This window comes from Sturnus vulgaris, chromosome 9 (assembly GCF_052056855.1).
Source record: "Sturnus vulgaris isolate bStuVul1 chromosome 9, bStuVul1.hap1, whole genome shotgun sequence".
In the NCBI taxonomy this organism is placed as follows: Eukaryota; Metazoa; Chordata; class Aves; order Passeriformes; family Sturnidae; genus Sturnus; species Sturnus vulgaris.
This window is the reverse complement of record NC_142251.1, coordinates 17,035,736-17,055,295: the sequence shown is the minus strand read 5'-3', so window position 1 is coordinate 17,055,295 and position 19,560 is coordinate 17,035,736. Positions and strand designations below refer to the sequence as shown.

General features: G+C 37.1%; 1 protein-coding gene across 2 annotated transcripts in view; it reads right to left on the bottom strand.

Moving 5' to 3' along the window:
* Nucleotides 1-8,336: 8,336 nt before the first annotated feature.
* RPAP2 (RNA polymerase II associated protein 2) overlaps nt 8,337-19,560 on the bottom strand; it is a 34,734-nt gene continuing 23,510 nt past the window's right edge. For both annotated transcript variants that reach the window (XR_015805416.1, XM_014884205.2), the window contains one exon: nt 8,337-8,779. Coding sequence is in view for 1 of the 2 variants with exons in the window: in XM_014884205.2 (XP_014739691.2) it covers nt 8,641-8,779 (139 nt within the window). In the remaining variant the exon portion in view is untranslated. The remainder of the gene's footprint in view (nt 8,780-19,560) is intronic.

Sequence of the window (19,560 nt, the reverse complement as noted above, 5' to 3'; positions counted from 1 at the left end):
TTCAAGGTTATCAGATAGAGGTGATCTAGGAAAAAAAGAAATCCAACTTTTGACTCAAACTCTTAAGATATAAATGATGTAACCCAGAATCCAGGATTACTCCTATACAGATCAACAGTCAAGTACCTGAACTCGAGGTCAGTGTTTCACCTTTGAATCATCGGAATAAAAAAAAGATAGTTGCTTTCAGTGAAGTCTACACAACAGCACTACTTATAGTTAGATACTGACAGAGCCTTCAAGACAGGTAGGTAAATGTTTGTAGCTACACTTTTAAGTTGTATTTTTTATTTTTAATGCTGTGACAAATTTTTAATTGTAGGGAGAAGGAGATAACCTGCTGTAAAGTGTGAAGTGTGCTTGACAGTTTAAGAAAGCAGCTAGCTGGTCTTGAGTATTTGAACCTGAAAATGACCCCTTCATTCTTTGCAGGACAGTATCATAAAACCTTTTTGATAAGTTATAGCATTACTGCCAAGCCAAATTATACGTATTTGATGCCTTAGCACCACAGCATTGTGACCTCAATGCTGTCCCCCATGGGCCCTGGCTGTGGGAGAAGGGACAGCTTGCAGAGGCACCAGAGCTGCAGGAGCTGCGGGGTCCTGCCAGCCTGGCCAGGGAGAGCTGGACCAAAGCTCCACTGCGCCGTGCCCAGAGCGCTCCTGTCCCGGCTGCAGCCAGCAGGGAGCTCTCGGTGTGCTCCAGGCAGCCTCAGGGCTGCGATGCACGGCGGCTCCGTGCTGCACAAACCACACGTTCCCAGGGCAGTGGCCTCACTTACCCCGTGTAACCCAGCCAGTACAGCAACACCCAGGCTGCTTTTGAAAGGAGACCCAGCTCGGTCCCACAGCACGGCTCCAGTTCAGCTCAGACAGAGAGAAAACTTAACAAAGAAATACAAAGTTGCTCAACTAAATTTCTTCTTTTGGAGAGCAGTTTCTGCTTATAGAGTAAGTCAGCATAAAAATAGCATTTGCATTCTTAGGAAACAACGCCTGTGCAGTTTGCAATGTTTCAGATTTTGGAAACAATTTGTGTGATTTACTCTGTTTTTCTTCAAGCGTGATTCTGTTTTTCTTCACGGCTGCTTGGGGTGTGTGGTTTGACACTCAGCTTGTCAGTTTAGCATTGTGAGATTGTGAGTTTTTTGAAGAGGGCACATTTGTGGTTATAGAAGAAAAACAAGAAGCATCAGATGTTCAGAGAACAAAAAAGCAGAGCTTGGGAGGATCTTAGAAATGAATACTTAGCAGAGATGACATATATATGACCCAGAGCTGTAGAGGGCTAATGTGGTATCTGTAAAATCACTTATTTTTCAAGTTTGCAAATGCTCTTAATTATCTTAATAAGAAAGAAACACTTTAACTACATTTCTAGTAGTGAAATTTTGTAATAAGCAAAGAATCTTAAACAGCAGAAGTATCTACTTGTTTGCTTTTTTTTTTTTTTTTAATTTACTGAGACCCCATAGTTCAGAAAAAAGAAAAAGAATGTACTCTAAAAGGCTTTTAAGTCAGTCAGAGCTTTAAAAACGGAAGGAAATATTGGGAATGAAGCGTCATCCCCTGTATTCCCAAGACTGCTTAGGAATAATTAAGGCTGATGGACATTTAACCAGTCTTTGTGCAAGAAGGAGTCAAGTCAAACTACAGAGGGTTGTAGGCCTATGCAGATTTCTGTGTAACAGTAAACTGGATCTAAACCTTGTTCAAAAATCAACAGCCATTAGGGCTTACAAAAGTGTCTGCCTTTGTTAAATTGCAATTATTATTATACCTTAACCAGCCACGTTGTTATCAAAGGATCATAGTATTTTCAAACTTATTTTTACATCTTTCTCTCCTATACTGATGTGAATTCACCCTCTCTTTTCGGGCTATGCAGGTAAAGATATTACGCCAATTCAACTTTCCTTTCACCATCTCAGCAAAGTATTTTTAATGGATCACACACTTTGAGACCATATCCTCAATCTGAAACTTCTGAACAAGAAGTGCAAAAGTTAGTTATTACCTTCATGAATTCTGTGCTAAAGTAATATTTACCATTTCAACTGCCAAAGTAATGTACCTACAGTAATGTACTTTGAACTACAGCCAGCCTTGCTAAATCAGTACTAGCCACAGGTTTGTAACCATTTATTCTATTTATTAAATGAACAAATCAGAAGTGTCAGCAAAAGGTTTTCTCCTGACTGTGGATAGCACTTGCAGTGCTGAGGTGTTTACGGAAAATCCTGCTTAGTGGCAAATCCTGATTAGGAAACGTTATCATTTTTCTGCATAAGAGGTGAGATAGATGTGCCTAACATATGGTTGCTATAAAATACCTTAGATGAGTCAGATCTTAGCTGACAGCTGTAAGCAGGGTTGCTGTGGCTTCTGAGATAATACTACCAATTATGGTCCTTTTTGTTACTTAACTACTGTACTGTTAAATTATATTAACCTGATTTGTAGACACTCCTGTTTGAGTAGAACAAAAAGGCAAGATTTATGAGGTAAATCCTGATCTAATGTTTGCAGCTTATTAAAGCTGTATCCAAAGTCCTTCAAGCTCTCTGTAGTAATGACTAATTCTAACCTAATTGTAGGACACTCCAGGAGGCTGCTGCTGCCCCACTAACTGTTCAATTCAGCTATATCTACCATGAAATATAAGAGGGAAAAAGTGCCAGAAATGGCACTGATTTTTTGATACAGGATGTACCAGCCTCAGTGGCTCTGTGCTTTGATCCTTGCAGGCAGCTCCCCCAGGTAATCACAGTGTGCAAAAATGTAGTGAAGAATTTGCCTTTAAAGTACAGCTACTAGAGTATCCTGGGGACTGCCTTCCAAGCAGGGACTGTGCCAAGTGGCAAGAGGCAACTGCCTCAGAACCTTCTTCTGCTTGTACTTCTGCTCTGGCCTGTTGTTGGAGAGGGGCTGAGTAGAGCACTTGTCTCGAGGTAAGTGCAGGATAGCACAGCAGCCAACAAACAGGTGGACAGCTGCAGTGTACAGGGGCCACACTTACTGCCCTGTTCTGATTGATTAGCCTTACCAAGTCTAGGAGTTTAGTCTAAATATTCAATTCTCATAGCAAAATTTATCTATTTTCTTCAGTACTCCAGCTTGCACTTTGCTCTACTCCACAGCTACAAGCAATTCAGGGGGAATGACTTTTATCACACATGTTCATACGTTGCTCAGAGGCCCATCTGCTTTCTCTTGCTTTTTGAAACCAGAGTGCTAAATGAGAGCCACCTGAAGATACGTGTTTCCAGCTCCTCCCCCCCACCTCACCAAATCCTGTGTAGCACCACAAATGCCACAGCTCACGTTCTACAGCATCTTTCAGGCAGCCCATCTCCCAAAGTACTACAGTCTGTGCAGAGAAGTGCTTCTAAGATGAAGAGTCACAAAAAGAAAACTCACATGAGGAAAAGTCTCCACCAATATTACTTTCTGCCTTTGCTAATGGAAGGCACACCCACTTCCTTTGACTCTAATCGGAGGAGGACTGGCTGTCAGGTGGTAGAGAGATACAATTGAGAAACAAGAGGTCTTTATAGTTAGGTGCCTAACCCTGCCTTATATACCATCTGCTTCTAATGGAAACTTAAGACTTGCCAAAAAGAGGCTGAGTCCATGTTTTCAATATTTAATGCTCACTGGAAATGACAGTTCAGCATAACCTGCTGTCCCAGTGAGCTCAAGCAAAACCCCACCCACAGTACTGTGTGTTCACATGCAATTGCAGAAATAAACAGAAAGTATGGAAAACTCACAGGCAAACTCTTGAACTAGAGTGTGACCTAATTTCAACACAGGGGCATTATTCTTTTTTCCCTAAAGACTGCCACTCGCTTAAATTCTTTTGGTGTTAAATCTTACATGTTATGTAAGAAAAATATGTGTGAAGTAGTAGCCATGAAAATAAGTGAATAATAGGATCAGATTGCTTAGAAACTCTCCAGTGTGCAGGGGCAGGTCCCCATTCAGTTTTGTGTCACACTCTGCTACAAATTACTCCAGGGAGAGCCAGTCTACTGTGTCAGCATTCTCAGCTGACTTTTTGCTTTCTTTCTCCCATGAGGAAAAAGGAGCAGAGACATCACCACCATCCACTTCATAAATGCACTAAGGTAAGATCTGGAGACCCTAAATTTAAGAGCATCAGTTCTCTCTGAAGCAAATGAAGACAGGCAGGTACCTAAATTTGGATGCCTAAATTTAGAAGGTATGAGTACTGCTTTCCCCTTCTCTCTTCCTTTTTCTTCTCTCTGATGTGCTAGTCCTTTTTTCTCAGCAGTTAAAAGAGACGTCCAGCTGAGCTGCTCGTCCCCTCTTGTACTTCACAAGTTCCAAGTTCTCTCACACGAGGGGAAGAAGGGTAGGATATGGAACATCAAGATTCATAAAACTGTTATCTTCCCCCTAAAACCACAACAGATGTCTTACTTTTAAGCTACTCACTGAGACTGAAGAGTGAAAATAAACAAGTATGTGACTCTTGTATGTGTTGTGTGGACACAGCCTGTGAGGGCCCAGAGACGTCTCATACATGTGCCGTGCTCCTTGTCACTCCCTGCCTCTCCCATTAGAAGACATGGTAGATCTAAATTTCCAGCCCTGGATTTAGACAGCGGCACAGCTCTGTCAGTTATGCTGCTCTAGATTTACTAAGGAACTTTTTTATTTTGATAGTTTTCAATTAAATAAATCAGGTTCTCTTCTGCTTGTTTTAATGTAGAATTTTGCATTACCATATCTAGCTTAATTTGCAAACTTTACACAGATTCAAGGTAATCTCTTCAAAGACCTGAAAGTATATGGGTTACATTATGACTTTTCTACTTTCCTGAAATGGTGAACATCTAATGAACCACTCTGACTCTTTTTCTCTCCATAGTCCAAGAAAAATCACTAAGCATGGTCAATTGGCAAAAATAATCAAACGGCAGCAGAGAAGGGCTCTGTGCTAGGAAATTCAATATGACAGAATGCAGTGCTTACTGAGAGTACTTACCAGACTGTGAACTGAACTTTGGTATGAAAATAGACACAAAAGTCTTTCCATCAGCCTCTTTGGCCAGCATAAAGTCTGCCTCGAATAATGTTGAGAAAATGTGACTCTGTGTATGTGCTTGTTCTCTTCCTGAGATTATTTCATTACAGCTACGGAAAACTTGGTAAGAAATCCATTCTGTGACATGCAGGTATGTGTCACACATTCCTCCTTTGAGGCAGAACAGCTGCAACAGCATGAAGCAAGCTTTGCTTCAAGCTTTAAACTAAGTTGTTCTTCTATTCTTTATTAAATCAATTATATATGTCAGGAAAAAATAATAAATCACCATATAAGTCTGGTTTCCTTCCTGCTCCGCTGCTATTAAAATAAACACATCATACTCTAATTGTTCTGCTACAGCTCCATGACCAGAAAGTGCTGGATGCTTTACATGGTTATGGCAATGGACTTCTGAGACTTCATGATCTTTATCATCTAAGGTGCTGATGGCTTTACCAAATTTATGTCCCTTTCACAGAGCTATTCAGAAATAGAGGCTTCTGTCCCATTTACCCTAAAACCCAGATCCATGATGTCTCTCCTCACCTGCAGCTCAGAAGTCACTCACTACAATTTAGTGTACCTGACATAAGACTGAAACCACCACTGACCCAAATTGCTCTCATCTGTATAACTAACACAGAAGGAAAAACAGTAAGCACAGAATCAAGGCCACAAGGAAACAATCTGTCTGCTAACATAAGCAGAATGAGAAGGGGCAGAACAACACCAAAAACCAGCTGAGTTAAGGAAGAGTGACACCTTCTGAAGGACAGATAGTTGTGACAGAAACTTGTTTTAAGATAAAAAATGATATCTAGATTTGAACATTTCTGAGCAGTTAGGTTGTTACAAAGCATGCTCATAACAAACTACATAAATGAACTGAATTTTTGGTACTTGAGTTGTGATTTTTATACACCAGTTAAGGCTGACAGTATTGAAAAATCCTTTTGGGATGCGTCTATAGCCTCTCTCTTATTCAAAAGTATTGGGTGTATATATATATACTTTCTGCATTTATTTACATGTGTGTTAGTCATGTCTAATGGAGATGAAATCATTACAAGTAGATGAAGAATATCCCTTCAGGGTGTTCCCAGCATACTACAGAATGTTCTTCTGACCTCATGGATGGAGAAATGTTATTTTGTTCTCGTAGGGCAAAGAAAAGAATGAGAGAGCTTACTACATAGCAGTGAAAGAAGAGATGCAAAAATTCTGAAAGCTGACTTTTTTGAGCTGCTGAGGCAGACAGTAAAAGCAGTTATAGTGAAACTTGATAAAGAAGTCTTTGAGCCTGCAACCTATGCATTCTTATTAAAAGATCATACATTTCCTACCCAGTAGGTGCTGAAGACCAAGCCTAAAAATAACTACAAAAAAAATCACACCACTAAACTGACAGGAAGTGTAAAAACTTTCCAAATGAGAGCCATCAAACCTGATGAAACACAGTCACATTCCTGGTACGATGCACCTTTGCAGTGCCTTCTAGGTGTACTCTGTATGACAGAACTGTTGGGAGGTAATATTTGTGCTCCAAGGTAAACATGCATAAAACAGGATAATGGCTTACTCATAATCTACTAGCTAAATACAGAAATTTAGTCAACTTCCAAAATCACAAGTGCATAGATATAAATTCAAGGTTTAAGTTCTGCTCAGAGTATCATACCTATTACTCATTCTTCTATAGAAGTTCATCTTTTGTTACAGTCTTGACCCTTCTCTCTGTATATATCAAGTAAACTTTTTCCATCGTGGCACAAAACCAATGTAACTTCTATCCAGTAATATCTTAAAAATTTTGCATCAGACACACTCTGATCATAATGGCTATTTTTTTCCCCCTACTGCATACTTAGAAAAATGCATAGCTGTAACTCTGCATTAAAGGATATCCTAATTCTAAATCATTGCTTCTACGACTTACACTGAATGTAACTTCCCATCACAATGTAAGTTTGGAAAAGTCAAGCATCTCCTAAATAAATTCTACTGCACAGTGAAGCTTCCACAGCAAAGCTGTATGAGCTTCTGTGTGTCAGGGTAATCTACATATTTACTCTTATTATCATGAAGGAACTACACAGCAGTGAACTAGTTAAGTGTAGAGTTCCTTTCTGGTGTCCAATTACAGAAGCAAACCAAAGGAATAAACTTTGGTTTTTTAAATGGAGTGGATGTGTAGCAGCCCTGGTAAGGCTTGCCTCAGCCTTAATTAGTGCTGGCATTTGCTGCAGACTAAGCACTGTCAGTTACAACTTTCTTCTCAAGTCGCTCAAAATATAGTGAGACTAAGAACTGTGCAATGAAACCTATTATGGAATCATTAAGAATTACTAGTGGATTAGTTTTAAAGTGCAATTTATAATCAGTTAGTGACAGAAGCAATTCCAAACACACTCAACCTAAATAACACAACTCTTTGAAATGAAATGACTACTGAAAGCAAAAAATTTTTAGTTATTAAAATATATTTTAAAAGTCCCAATTAGTAACAACTAGAATCTGCTTAAAAATAACTTTCACACAAGTTCAAAGACCACCCCTTTTCTTAGAGGTAGCAAGACAAACAGGCTATGAATCAGACATATTTGTGTACTGTCATCATTCTTAAAGGTTCCTGCTCCATGCACGAGGGCAACTGGAAAAATGTCAGCAGCACTGCTCTTACCATGGGAGGCTCACACACGTTTTTCCTCCCCCTTCCCTGATCCTGTAGGCAAACTCTGACTGAAAGTTTCCAAACCAAGAAAAACTAAACCAATCCAAATTCCTTTCTACTGTTTTTAAACACTTTTCAGATGATCCATATTTTAACTTGTCTTCATATCTTGAACAACTGTGGTTAGTCAGCTTCTTCACAAGACTTCAAAATTCTTACCCATAGGAAGGAAATGAAAAAGCAGAAATGCAAGTACTACAATTCATACTAAATTTCATTTTTCATTTAAAAAAGCTCAAACAACTGAAAGCGTTCATTCTTTTGTTCTCTGTTCAACTATTTCAGGTAGGAGAAGATGCTAAGATGATCATGTTTTTCTGTGGGGAACAAAGGAGATCAGTTATGATGCTATAATGCTATATTCATTAAATCAGTTGAGTATGATCAACATAAGTAAGGTATTTGCTCTTAAATTTTTTGGCCTACCTGGAACGAAAAATGTAACCTCAACATTATGCAAAAAATACGTGGCTCTTAACTCAATTTTATATCACAAAAACTGCACAATTTCATTGTAATAATTAAAAAATCTCTGCTGAGTCTTAGCCATTGTAGCCACACAGAATTTTATTTTTTTTTAATAAATTGCGGTAGTAAAAATTCCTCTCAAAAATCAAAAGATTAGTGTGATAAATAAGCAGCTGGCATTTACTGTAAGTGACAAAATGATGACACTCATTTCCATACCATTCATATTTCTTTAAAATGTGCTTCACACATTTTCTGATCCAGCTGATACAATCTGTAGTTACTGTACATACTTTAAAAATGCTGAAAATTAAACCTGTGGTTAACCAGCTTGGTTTTAAGACACACAAAGCAGCTTGAAGTTGACTGACCATTCCAAGTTGTCAGTCCATTCTAAATATTCTTGTCAAACTTTCCAGATCTTCATTTTTGAAATGCAGTTCTTCCAGTAATGTGGTCAGGAACTGTGTGTACATTGGGCTTGTCTGAGTATTCTTGAAAAGTGGAGTTGTTTGTGACAATCTGGAAAAAACCCAAACATATTTCATACAGTAAAGCAACTTTTGAGTGACAGATGTTAAAAAGCAAAGCTTGTGAATTCGAAAAACTGCATTGAACAAAACTAGTTTATAATGTCACATTTGATTAATTACAGTATATAAGAGATTATATATATTATATACAATATGAGTGTATCAAATTATTTTTATTAGTATGTAGTAAATAAAATAATCTATTAGAAAAAGTGAGAGTAGTTTGTATGTCTCTAACCAATTGTACACAGATGTTATATAATGTACACAGATGTCAGAACTAACAAAGTGCACAATTGTGTACATTGTACAATTGCACATATAAAAGGAAGGATCCCAGTCATTATTTATTTCTTTACCCAAAAGCTCGTAAACAGTCACACAGTAAAATTTATATACTTCTTCATATTACTAAAATATACGAGAGATATAAAATTCCTCAGTTTGGAAGGAGCTATCACTATACAGATCACCTACATATATAATAGCTGTATGCAGATGAGGTGAAATACTGAGCTGTTTCTTCTCATTTGCCCTTTAATTGATTCTATTTTTATCCTGAAGTCCTTCCTTTTTCTCCTAATTCTATTGCAAAATACTGCAAAGGTAGTAATAGCTGAATCTACTTCCTAATAAAAAAAAAAAAAAAAATAAAAAAAAAAAACAAATTCAAGTATTAACGCTTATGCTGAAGGTTAAGAAATTTCAACACCAAATATTCCGTCCAAGATCACTTTTTTTTTTGTCTCAAATACTGCAGATACACAGTGCCATTGACACCGTACACAAAAGAGTTGTTTTAGAATACATTTGTGCAATGATGTACTTTTAATAAGAAATTCAAGGTAGTCTGCAGCTTCCTAAAAACTTCCCAGTTCAGGAAGTCTTCAGGTGAGTAACAACCGAGATCAATCTCCCTAAAGTCACTGATATTAAGACCACCTGCACTTGATAAAAGCTATATATGACAGAAGATTCTTTTAAATTAAGCAAAAGTGTGATAAAACATGAACAAAGGACAAGACACAGTAAATAAGAATCACTTAATAAAAAACAACAAAAAACCCCCCACAAAAACAACCAACAAACAAAAAACACAACAACAACAACAACAACAACAACAAAAAAGTAATGAAAAAAAATTTAACTTTTAATGAGTTGAAATTACTTCCCAATGCTTTCTGGATTCCATTTCGGTATGCACATTCAGCTAAACAGTTTAGCTCTCTAACACTGACACTTGGTGAGATGGACTTTCAGACATGCTTCAAGTAAGGGCAAGGTGTGGAAAGAAATGACTTTCACATAAACTCTGCTGTGTGTATAAAAAAGAAGTATTCAGAGTTCGTGATTTTTGGCCCGAGGCCGCTGTGTTTTGTAAGGCCCTTCACGGCAGCCGGGACCGAGCTGTTCCTTTGCTGGGGTTTCTCCCTGGGCTGGGCAATCCCAGCGCCCCTGGCCAGGGCAGGCAGCAGCAGGGGGCTGGGTTTGCTTGGTGACTTCGCTTTCTCAGCGGACAGAGGGTCAGAGGAACCACTGCACTGTTAGTCTGGAGACAGGGATAGAGGGAGGAAGACCAGGAGGTGCATTTCTACTTGTCTTCAATTCACCCTTCTCAGAATTATGCAGGTTCTATATTAAAAAAGACTGGTGGCAGAAACAGTCGTGACTTCCTGAGTGCTGGTGCGAGGTAGCTGTAGCATCAAACCATTCTCCTGGCCATGTAGATTTACATGCATTTTTATATGAATTTTCTTCTGTCCTGCCATGAGCTTAAGAGTTTATTAACAAGGGCAGTATTTTTCAAAACCAGCAGAAAGCTTGTGCAGTTTTAAGCAATATTCTAAAACCAAAATATTTATTACCATGAGGCTCACATGCTTTTTTTTTGGAACTGCAGTTGGTGATATTACATAGTTTCATGAATTAACAAGCAGACCCTGTTTAAGACACGCTGTTTAAATAGTAGCTATTATATCTCACACCATCAAAGAAAGAAAAAAGTATTGCTATTTTCAGGGAAATCATTAAATATTGAGAAATGGAAGTTTGAAAAAGTTACAGATATGGATCAATTTTTTTCCTTACTTGAACTTTGTTTTGAAACTAATTAAGCTGCTAATTATCTGATAAGAAAGAGACTAAATCAGTAAGTAATTTCAGAAGGCATGTGCAAGTTTGTAGCAGTTAGTTAAAAGTTGCATCATGAATTTATGGGGCAACATGTTGAATATTTATGAATATATGTACAAACGCTTTCCTCTTGGAAAACTGTGCCCTTTTGCCCTTTAAATGATGCTTTAACTTGTAATTTGAAAAGAAGTTATCATCAAGTACTTTTCTAGTTTCAGGTAGCTGTTGCAGCAGAAGCAGAAGGGAAAGGAGCAAGCACAAGTTGCTGGTTTGCACAGAGTGGTAAATTACATGCTCTAGGTAACACTGGTCCAATGTATATTTGGGGTACTGCACAAGAGAGGACTGAAGGATTGCTTAAGTGAATTAAACCTTAACTGTATGCAAACAAGCCAGAACAGCATTTGGGATCAGTATCTTCAAGTGACAGAAAATTACAATGATCTTATCTCTCAAGAAACTGTGATGACTAATTCAGTTTAATGACACACAGGATTTCAGTTCGAAAATTGTAGAATTCTCTTGAAAGTCTGCAGCATCTTCTACAGATGTAGAATATAAACAGGAAATAGGATACTTGGGACAACAGTAATAACAACTGGCTAGTGCACCAGTGGAAATATAAATTTTGCTTTTGTGTTACCTCTTTCACATGTTGCAACATTAATCTGGAAGAAACTTTTATGAATAAAGTCAAATAAAAATAAGAAAAGCTAAAGGATTGATTTTAAAATAACCACCTAGAGAAGTACACAAATGTAAATGTTACAGTCCAAAATTACACACCCATTCTTCAAAGGCTTGCCTTCAGCAAGAGCTACTAAAAGGAAATGTTCATGCTCTGATCATGGAAAAGTAGTACTTTGTGACTTGATGAGTGTCGTTTCCTGCACACCCACTTTCACCATATGGTAAACAGGCATTCATAACGTTTAAAAAGTGTTAAAAATGTCAAACTGTATCTGATTGATAAAATTTGTATTTGCTGGCTATTCCACATATGTTACATGTTCAAGAAAAAAACTCCACTAAAGTGAAATTCATGTGAAGAATAATAAATTATTATCAAGCTATTAAAGGACATCTGGCTTCCACAAAATGTTTACATAGTTTCAGTGCTTCAGCTCAAGACCCAAGCTTTCTATGAATCAGTTGCCTTACAAAAACATTTGGCAAGTATATTTAGGAGTTAAACCTCAATTATTTTTAGGAAGAAGTTTCATTAATTGATATGGTAGGATGCATTACTTGTTCTTAGATCTAAGCATACCTTAACAAAGATAGCTGAATACATTCAGAAAAGATAAAACTTTTATGTAGTTAAAAGCCTTAACTGGCATTTCCTATCCTGGGGTGTGAATATTCTTTCTAAAATCCCAAACCAGTTGTCCAGTACCATCCTTCCCTGAGCTACTGGATCTCAGGGAAAGCTTTCTGGACTTTCTGTTTGAGATGAATTCTGTGATTTCTTTTGAATAAGTTAAAAATTTCCGAAGCCATCATTGTGTTACAAGTCAGTTACAGGTCTCTGAATCAGACACCTGAAAAAAAGGGTGAAACCACAACCACGTAAGAGTTGGGTTTCCACTCCTCAAAACTGGTGTCTTAAAATTATACATAAATTGTTGAGAATTTGAGTGCACATAAATTGCCCCAATATATCATGGAAAGCACGTGTATACTCATGAAGAAAAGCCATATGCTAATTCTCAGAAGACTAATAACAAGCTCCTCCTAGAAAAACATAAGCATTGCCAGACTTCCTAATTTTTTTTCTAATGTTAGAAGCTTGAAAAAAGTAAAAGCTGCTGGTTGTGGCAGAAGCCATGAATCCAAACACAATTTTTAAAGTCCCTTCCCTTGTTTGACATGCTTGTAACTTGAACAAGAACAGTAGTATAACAAAGAATGATGGAACAGGTAAGCACTACCTCTCTTTTCAGAGTAAGCTTTGGAAAATAAGATCTTTCTGCCGTTACTGGTACTTAAGCATTGTGAGTAAGACTCTTTATACAACATAAGGGTTGGGTTTTTTTATTCTGTTTCTTTCTACCTTTTGTTTTAGTCACTTAAGACTTATTTTATAAAGGTCATCATAACCAGTTTTCTATCACAGTGATGGAGTTGAACTAATGAATGATCATGAAAGTTTGCTTAACATTTGTTTCAGAACGCAGAAATTAAGAGCTAACAGCAAGCACTACAGGCAGCATTTTTCCCCCTTCCTCAACAAAACCACAGACACAAGACTACTGCACATGTGCTACAAGAGTGCCAACACACCTCTGACCAGTAGACTCCTGCTTCAGCTATAACCATACAGATAACCATGCCATTCTAATGACTTCTGCTGCATCAACACACAAGGGCTGGGGTGTTTTGGTTTTGCAGGGTTTTTTTTAACACTCTGAATATATTTACACTACTCTTATGTTACAGATTTGACAGGCTTAGCAATGCAATAAAAATGTTACTAATCAAAAATGTCTTTCTTTTAATATAGCAGTTTTATAGAATACACTTAGATCCCATTTTAGTTGTTCCTTTTAAGGAAGTCTCCAACAAAACTGATTAAACAAAAGCAATTGTTTTGTTTAAGACAACTGGCTAGACTGAGTCAATCCAAGTGTTACACAGCAGCAATAAACCTCAGTGAATTGGATGTGCAGTGCAGCCCACAGACCATCTGCCTGTACATTCAACTGCAGTGCTGCCATGTATCAATCACTTATAACAGTGCTTCAGTGATGAGGTGAACTCCAACACTGCTGCATTTATCCATTTCATTAATCCTACACAAAGGCACTTAAAGCATTTGGACAGAGTAAGTTGAAACCATCACTGTAATTTTGCATGTTCTTCAGAATACATTGGCTGCTTGCTTAATTTGAGGTAGAATCTCTCAGTATCTCACTAGATACAGTACACTTGTCTAGGGACTGCAATTCTGTTAGTAAATGATCTTAAATCTCAAAGCATGGCACATCCATCAGGCCAAAGTCAGTACTGGACAGAAAGCTGATCAGAAACACAACAGGAGTCTAGCTGTAAGATAAAGATGCAACACCAGGAAGCTTAAAAAATTATTAACTTTGGTGTAATTAAGTGGTTACACTTAATTGCTATGTTTAAACATATGCTCAAAAATTAGAAATTATGACAGCCTCAACTTATGTAATTTAGCTGTTATGTTTGCAGTTTCAGTGAAAAAAACCTAAACCCCCACTTGTTTCTTTATAACTTTAGTTCGAGCATGATTTAGAAAACTCAACATTAAAAAAACCCCAAACCCTTAAAAGCAAAAGGCTGTCTCCAGAGTGAACAATTTCCATTAGAACACATTAATATTTGACAGACAGTCTTGAACTGGAAGCATCTAACTTACAAACAAGATGCAAAAGTATTTAAATATATCTTTGGAATTTAGTCTTTTAAATTAAACTATACTAGTACTGGATAAAAGTAATTATGATCAGTGCCACTTGCAACTCTGCAATTAACGTAGTCTCTAGTTTGGGGCCTTTTATTACCATATCCAATCAGTCAAAAAGGAGACTGGCATTCAGGGGCAGTTTTCTGTAATCTCCCCAATATATTTCTGTATTATACTTTCTTAATGAAAGATAAAACACTCTAAAGCCCACAGTATTGAACAGCAATAACTGACATAAATAAACAGGCAATTTTCTTACTGAGATCAAAAAGCCACTTCTAGTTTTAAATATAGCCTGAAGATCCTTTTCTTATCATAAAGACAAGAATTTTGTAACTGAAGTGCAACTTATGTTTTATTTATTATTTAACTTCCTTTCATTATTGTGTTCTGACTTGTCCACAGAATCCAGCACAGGCACTTTAATCCTCTGATGGCAACAGAAACTAAATTATTCATGCTTTAAAATTTTTGTCCACTACATTTAAATCAATGCTACAACAGTGATTCAAAATCAACGTCTGTAATTCCTATATAATCCTAGTATACAGCAAAAATTAAGGTTCATTCAAAAGTTTACTTTGTAAATTGTTTCCACTACCATCACTTTTCCTATACAGCTTCTACAAGTCTCTTCAATAAATATCTTCTTTGATACATGTTTATGTATATAGTTAACGGAAAATATATTTTTTCTTCGTGTAAAGTTCACCTTGCACACACACTTTTCATATAGTTGTTGTCCAGATGCAGGTCAACTTCCATTCCCTTTTAATGGAGCCAACATTTCACTTGTGGTGTAGCCAGATGAGACTGGATGGACATGACTAGCAGTGAAAGGAAATCCTTTCTACAGTACCAGGGGTTACCTAAGCATTTGATGGAAGTGCTTGCTACCAACTGAAAAAAAAAGACAATGGATCTGCTTTTCTCTCTTCCCTTCTTATCCCCACCCTCTCCCCCCACAATGTGTTATTTGTATCCAAACAGGCAACTGGCAATGGAGAACAGGCTGGGGTACAGCTAAAGCTGCAGCAGCCCAAACAAACGCCGCCACTTCCTGGGACCATGGGCAGGGACTGGGGTGCAGGCTGTGCAGCACAGCTCCCTCATGGCACACCATGACCTCCTCACAAGGGCTTTGGAAGCCCACTGGACATTTGCAAGATACTTTGCAGGCTCTACTCTAACATTCCATAGGAACAGTAATTTCTTGTCTTTCCCTTCATATGAGAGAAACTTTCATTTTTCCATTAAGCTGCGTAAGGAAATTTTTGGAAGGCATTTAAAGGTTTTAACTAAACTATGCAGGAGAGAAGAGTTGAGGCATAGACTTAGAGCTACCTTATCAGGCACAGAAATGGTTAATTTAAAATGGATTTAAGAAAATGCAAATGTTCTGGATCTTTGGGGTTTTTTTTTAACCTAACAAACAAACAATTCGCATGGATATCAGGATGTATTGTTTAGCCACTTTCTTCCTCTTCCTTGAAAGTTAAGATCACTCCATCAGCTGCTAGCTGTTACTTATAACAAAGAGCTGTATAACTACAAAGATCCTGCAATGAAAAAATTTCTTAGTAATGTTGCACTGATACAAAAAGACACAGAAAAGAAAAAACCGCAAGTATATTAAGACTTTCCTCACAATATTAACTTCTCTAAGATAGATGACCATTGACTTTTAATGAAGGACAAGTAAAAAACTTTATCTATTAAAAAAAACTCTATCATTAGGCCAGTAATTAAATTTACAGGCAAAGTAGAAGTCTGAAAATCCATAATGTGTTCAAAGAACTCATGGTGACATTTCATCAAATGGTGTGACAATTCAGTACAGCCATTTGGTGTTATTTGTGTCAGATCTGTCCATTGCATATTTGCAGGCAACATGTCTTAGAATGTACATTCTATGGACAAACAACTGCAAAAAAATTTTAAATGCCTCAAAAATTAGCTAAACATCTGAAACTTTCAGTTCACATAACTCATACTATTTTGCCACAACACAATGAATTATATAATAGAACTCTTCTCAGAAAGTAACTGGTATTTCTTCCTATTCCCATATTCAGCTCCCCATGACTGACCAATAGCACAGATTTCTATTCAGCTGAGACAGAATTTGGAAGCCTATTGCTTTGTACAACTATTTTAACCTCTGCAGTTTCTCATCAGCATCACTCCTACGATGTTCCCTCTGAGCAAGTGTCTTGACCTTATGTATGCACACTGAGAGTAGAGTCAGTTCCCTCAGCAGTTGTCTGGGAAAGGAACTACACATTTCAGAACGTTCAGCAGGTGGGAATGATGTCACATGGCCTGCCAAGCAGTTGCTAGTATTATGCTGATCCTGTAACACAAAGCACTTGGCTTCATTAGGTACTCTGTGATTGCTGTTTTTAACCCAGGCTTAGCCTGTCTAATGAGAAAGATGACAGCCAATACTCTGGAAATATTTTTCTAATAACCATGGGAGTGACAAAAATTCCAGGACCCATGACTCCTTTAAAGCCACAGTAATAATATGGAATGGTTTTAATTGTTACAGTGATATTTAAGAACTCTATTTTCAAAGACTTAGTAATTTTTAAATGACTACCAAGAGTGCCATCAACACAAATACCATATAGGTCTGGCAAAAAACAGCTACTTGGGCAAAACAGCATTTCCAGATTTCTTTAACAGTGGATTAGAAAGATCTTGAGCCAAGAAAGACTAAGGAATCACCAAACCCAGCTCAATAACATCTACAGTTTCTTATCCAGAATTCTCTTCTACAAAGCTGAGCAAATCAGATTTTGTTTCACTATTTTGTACAACAGATATGACTGCAGGATGATTTTCTAAAAAGCAAGTGGAGCATAGTACACGTCTGCATGACTATATTCCAAAAGATGATTACAACGTTAGTTCAGATATAAAGCATTAGAACGTCTACAATACTGTGTGCCATTTAAAGCCCTTGTATACAGGGATTTGTCCCACAAATTTTTAACTTAGCTTACTTATCAGCATAATGCCATGAACCCAGAAGAAATCACTATCAGCTGTTTCTCCCTAACAAATCTAAGTTTCTTATGTACACATTTCAAGGACAAGCTTTGTTTAAAGAGCTCCATTTATTTGAAGCCGGTTTCCTGCTAACCAGCTGACAGATCAAAGGTACTTCTCAGTTTGATCGTTTATTCCCATTTCCCCCCTCTTCTTTAAGTTAGTCAAAAATTTTAAATCTAATACATTTAAAATTTATTTTAAAAGTGATTCTCTCATCCTTTTCAGTCTTCTTTTCCTTTTTATGTTCCACAAGATGTTCCCGTGACATCTCTCAAATACTGGAATCTATGCCACTGAAGTATCTGGATTACCCAGCTACATGAAATTAAGCACAGGTATAAATTTCAGATTAAAGAATGCCGAAATGTAAGCTTTTGACAACCTGAGCCTCTTAAGTACTTTGTCAACTACACACCTTTGTGTGAATTATTATGCACATACAGTAGAACAATTCTGTATCTAAAAGATGCCTTAATATTCAAACCTGATACATTTTATTAATTAAACGTTGTTTTATCTCTCTCTCTCTATATATCTCCATTTTTGCACTTTATTATTCCACATATGGATATTCCTATCAATTCATTACCTTAGTGATTTGTAAGAAGGAAAAAAAAAATCAAAAAAGACAGAATAAAATATACTGACTTGCAGTAAGTTAAAACAGCTACAATGCAATATGCTTAGGTAAATAATGTCAATACTTGACTTTATAAAATGTACTCACCTGTGCTCAGTTACTAGGGAAACAATGATCATAAAATTGATCATAGTTTAGTTTCACAACTTTTTAACACTGTAACTTGATTACAGTCCAGTATACAGATCAAGCACCTGGAATAATGCAGCTGAGTAAAGAGACATGCTAGGAATAGCCTTGCTTACATTGTGTCCAAATTTTTTTTTATTCACAAGTTAAATGTAACAACCCCCCCACTTTTCTAAATGCTAGAGTGGTTTTGGACCTCTCAAAATGAGGTTCTTAGAAATCCCCAAAAGTTATGGATTCTTAAGCATCTTTTCCCAGAAATTACAGCACACAGTAGGTTTGAAAAACAAACCAAAAGCAAAAAACCACAAAGCCTTTTCCTGCTTGTTTTATTTCCTAATCTATTACTGGCTTGATGATCTCCAGTAAATCACTTTTCTACCCTTAATCTCAATCTTACCAGCTCTACAGCAGAAGAGCACTATTAACACTGATTTGTGAAAGTACACTGAACTAAACATGCCTAAAACCAGCAGAATACGTGATGAGGTTTGGAACAAATATAAACAGCCAGACACATCTCAACTATTCTTTAACTTTTTAAAACCCCTAGTACCTCACCTCAGAAATATAGTTTTATGATGAATTAATTAGATCTATTCAGTGTCTTCTTAAGATGTTCAGATGGACAGAGGGTGGAAAAGAGACCGAAATGTGCATTTCTGTAGAGCATCGGGTGTAAGTGTGGTATACATCAAAATGAAACATGCTGGCATCTCAAGCCTCTAAATAACCAAGCATCTGTATTTTTTGCACTGATGCTGGTTTTGCATGTTTGCAATTACAGACATACACTTTGCAGTTTCTGCAATAAGCTTCCACATGCTGGTTGGTTCTGTTTGCTACCAGTCAAATAAAGCACGCTTTTCCTGGTGGGGAGGAATGGGAAATGAACTTGTACTGCTGCCGACATGATTGTTCTAGATTCCTTTTTATTGTGCCAGGCAAAATTTTATGAAGATATGATTATGTTTACTTACACAACATTCTGGTTAATTGTCTGGTTGCAGTCTTCTTATCCCCAGTATTTTTTTTAATTATACTCGTGTAAAAAGACACCTGTCCTGATGTTAAATCCACTGGTTTGGATTGTCTGTAAATTCTGAGAGCTTTATCATAGCCCACTGTCTAGAGAAACATATAAATCATCTTTGGGTGATACACATTTCCTTCCTTCCTTCCCAAAAGAAGCTGTATTTTTCTGTTTTCATAAATATGAAAGGAAACCATTTCAGAAAATACTGTACATTTTTGCCTTCACTATTAACATCTCACTTCAGGTCAGAACTTAATTGCCAGGCTGGATGACTGCCACTGGGTGTCACAATGTTTTTGTTTCCAATAAAAAAATTTTTTTCTATTTTGATATTTCCCCAGC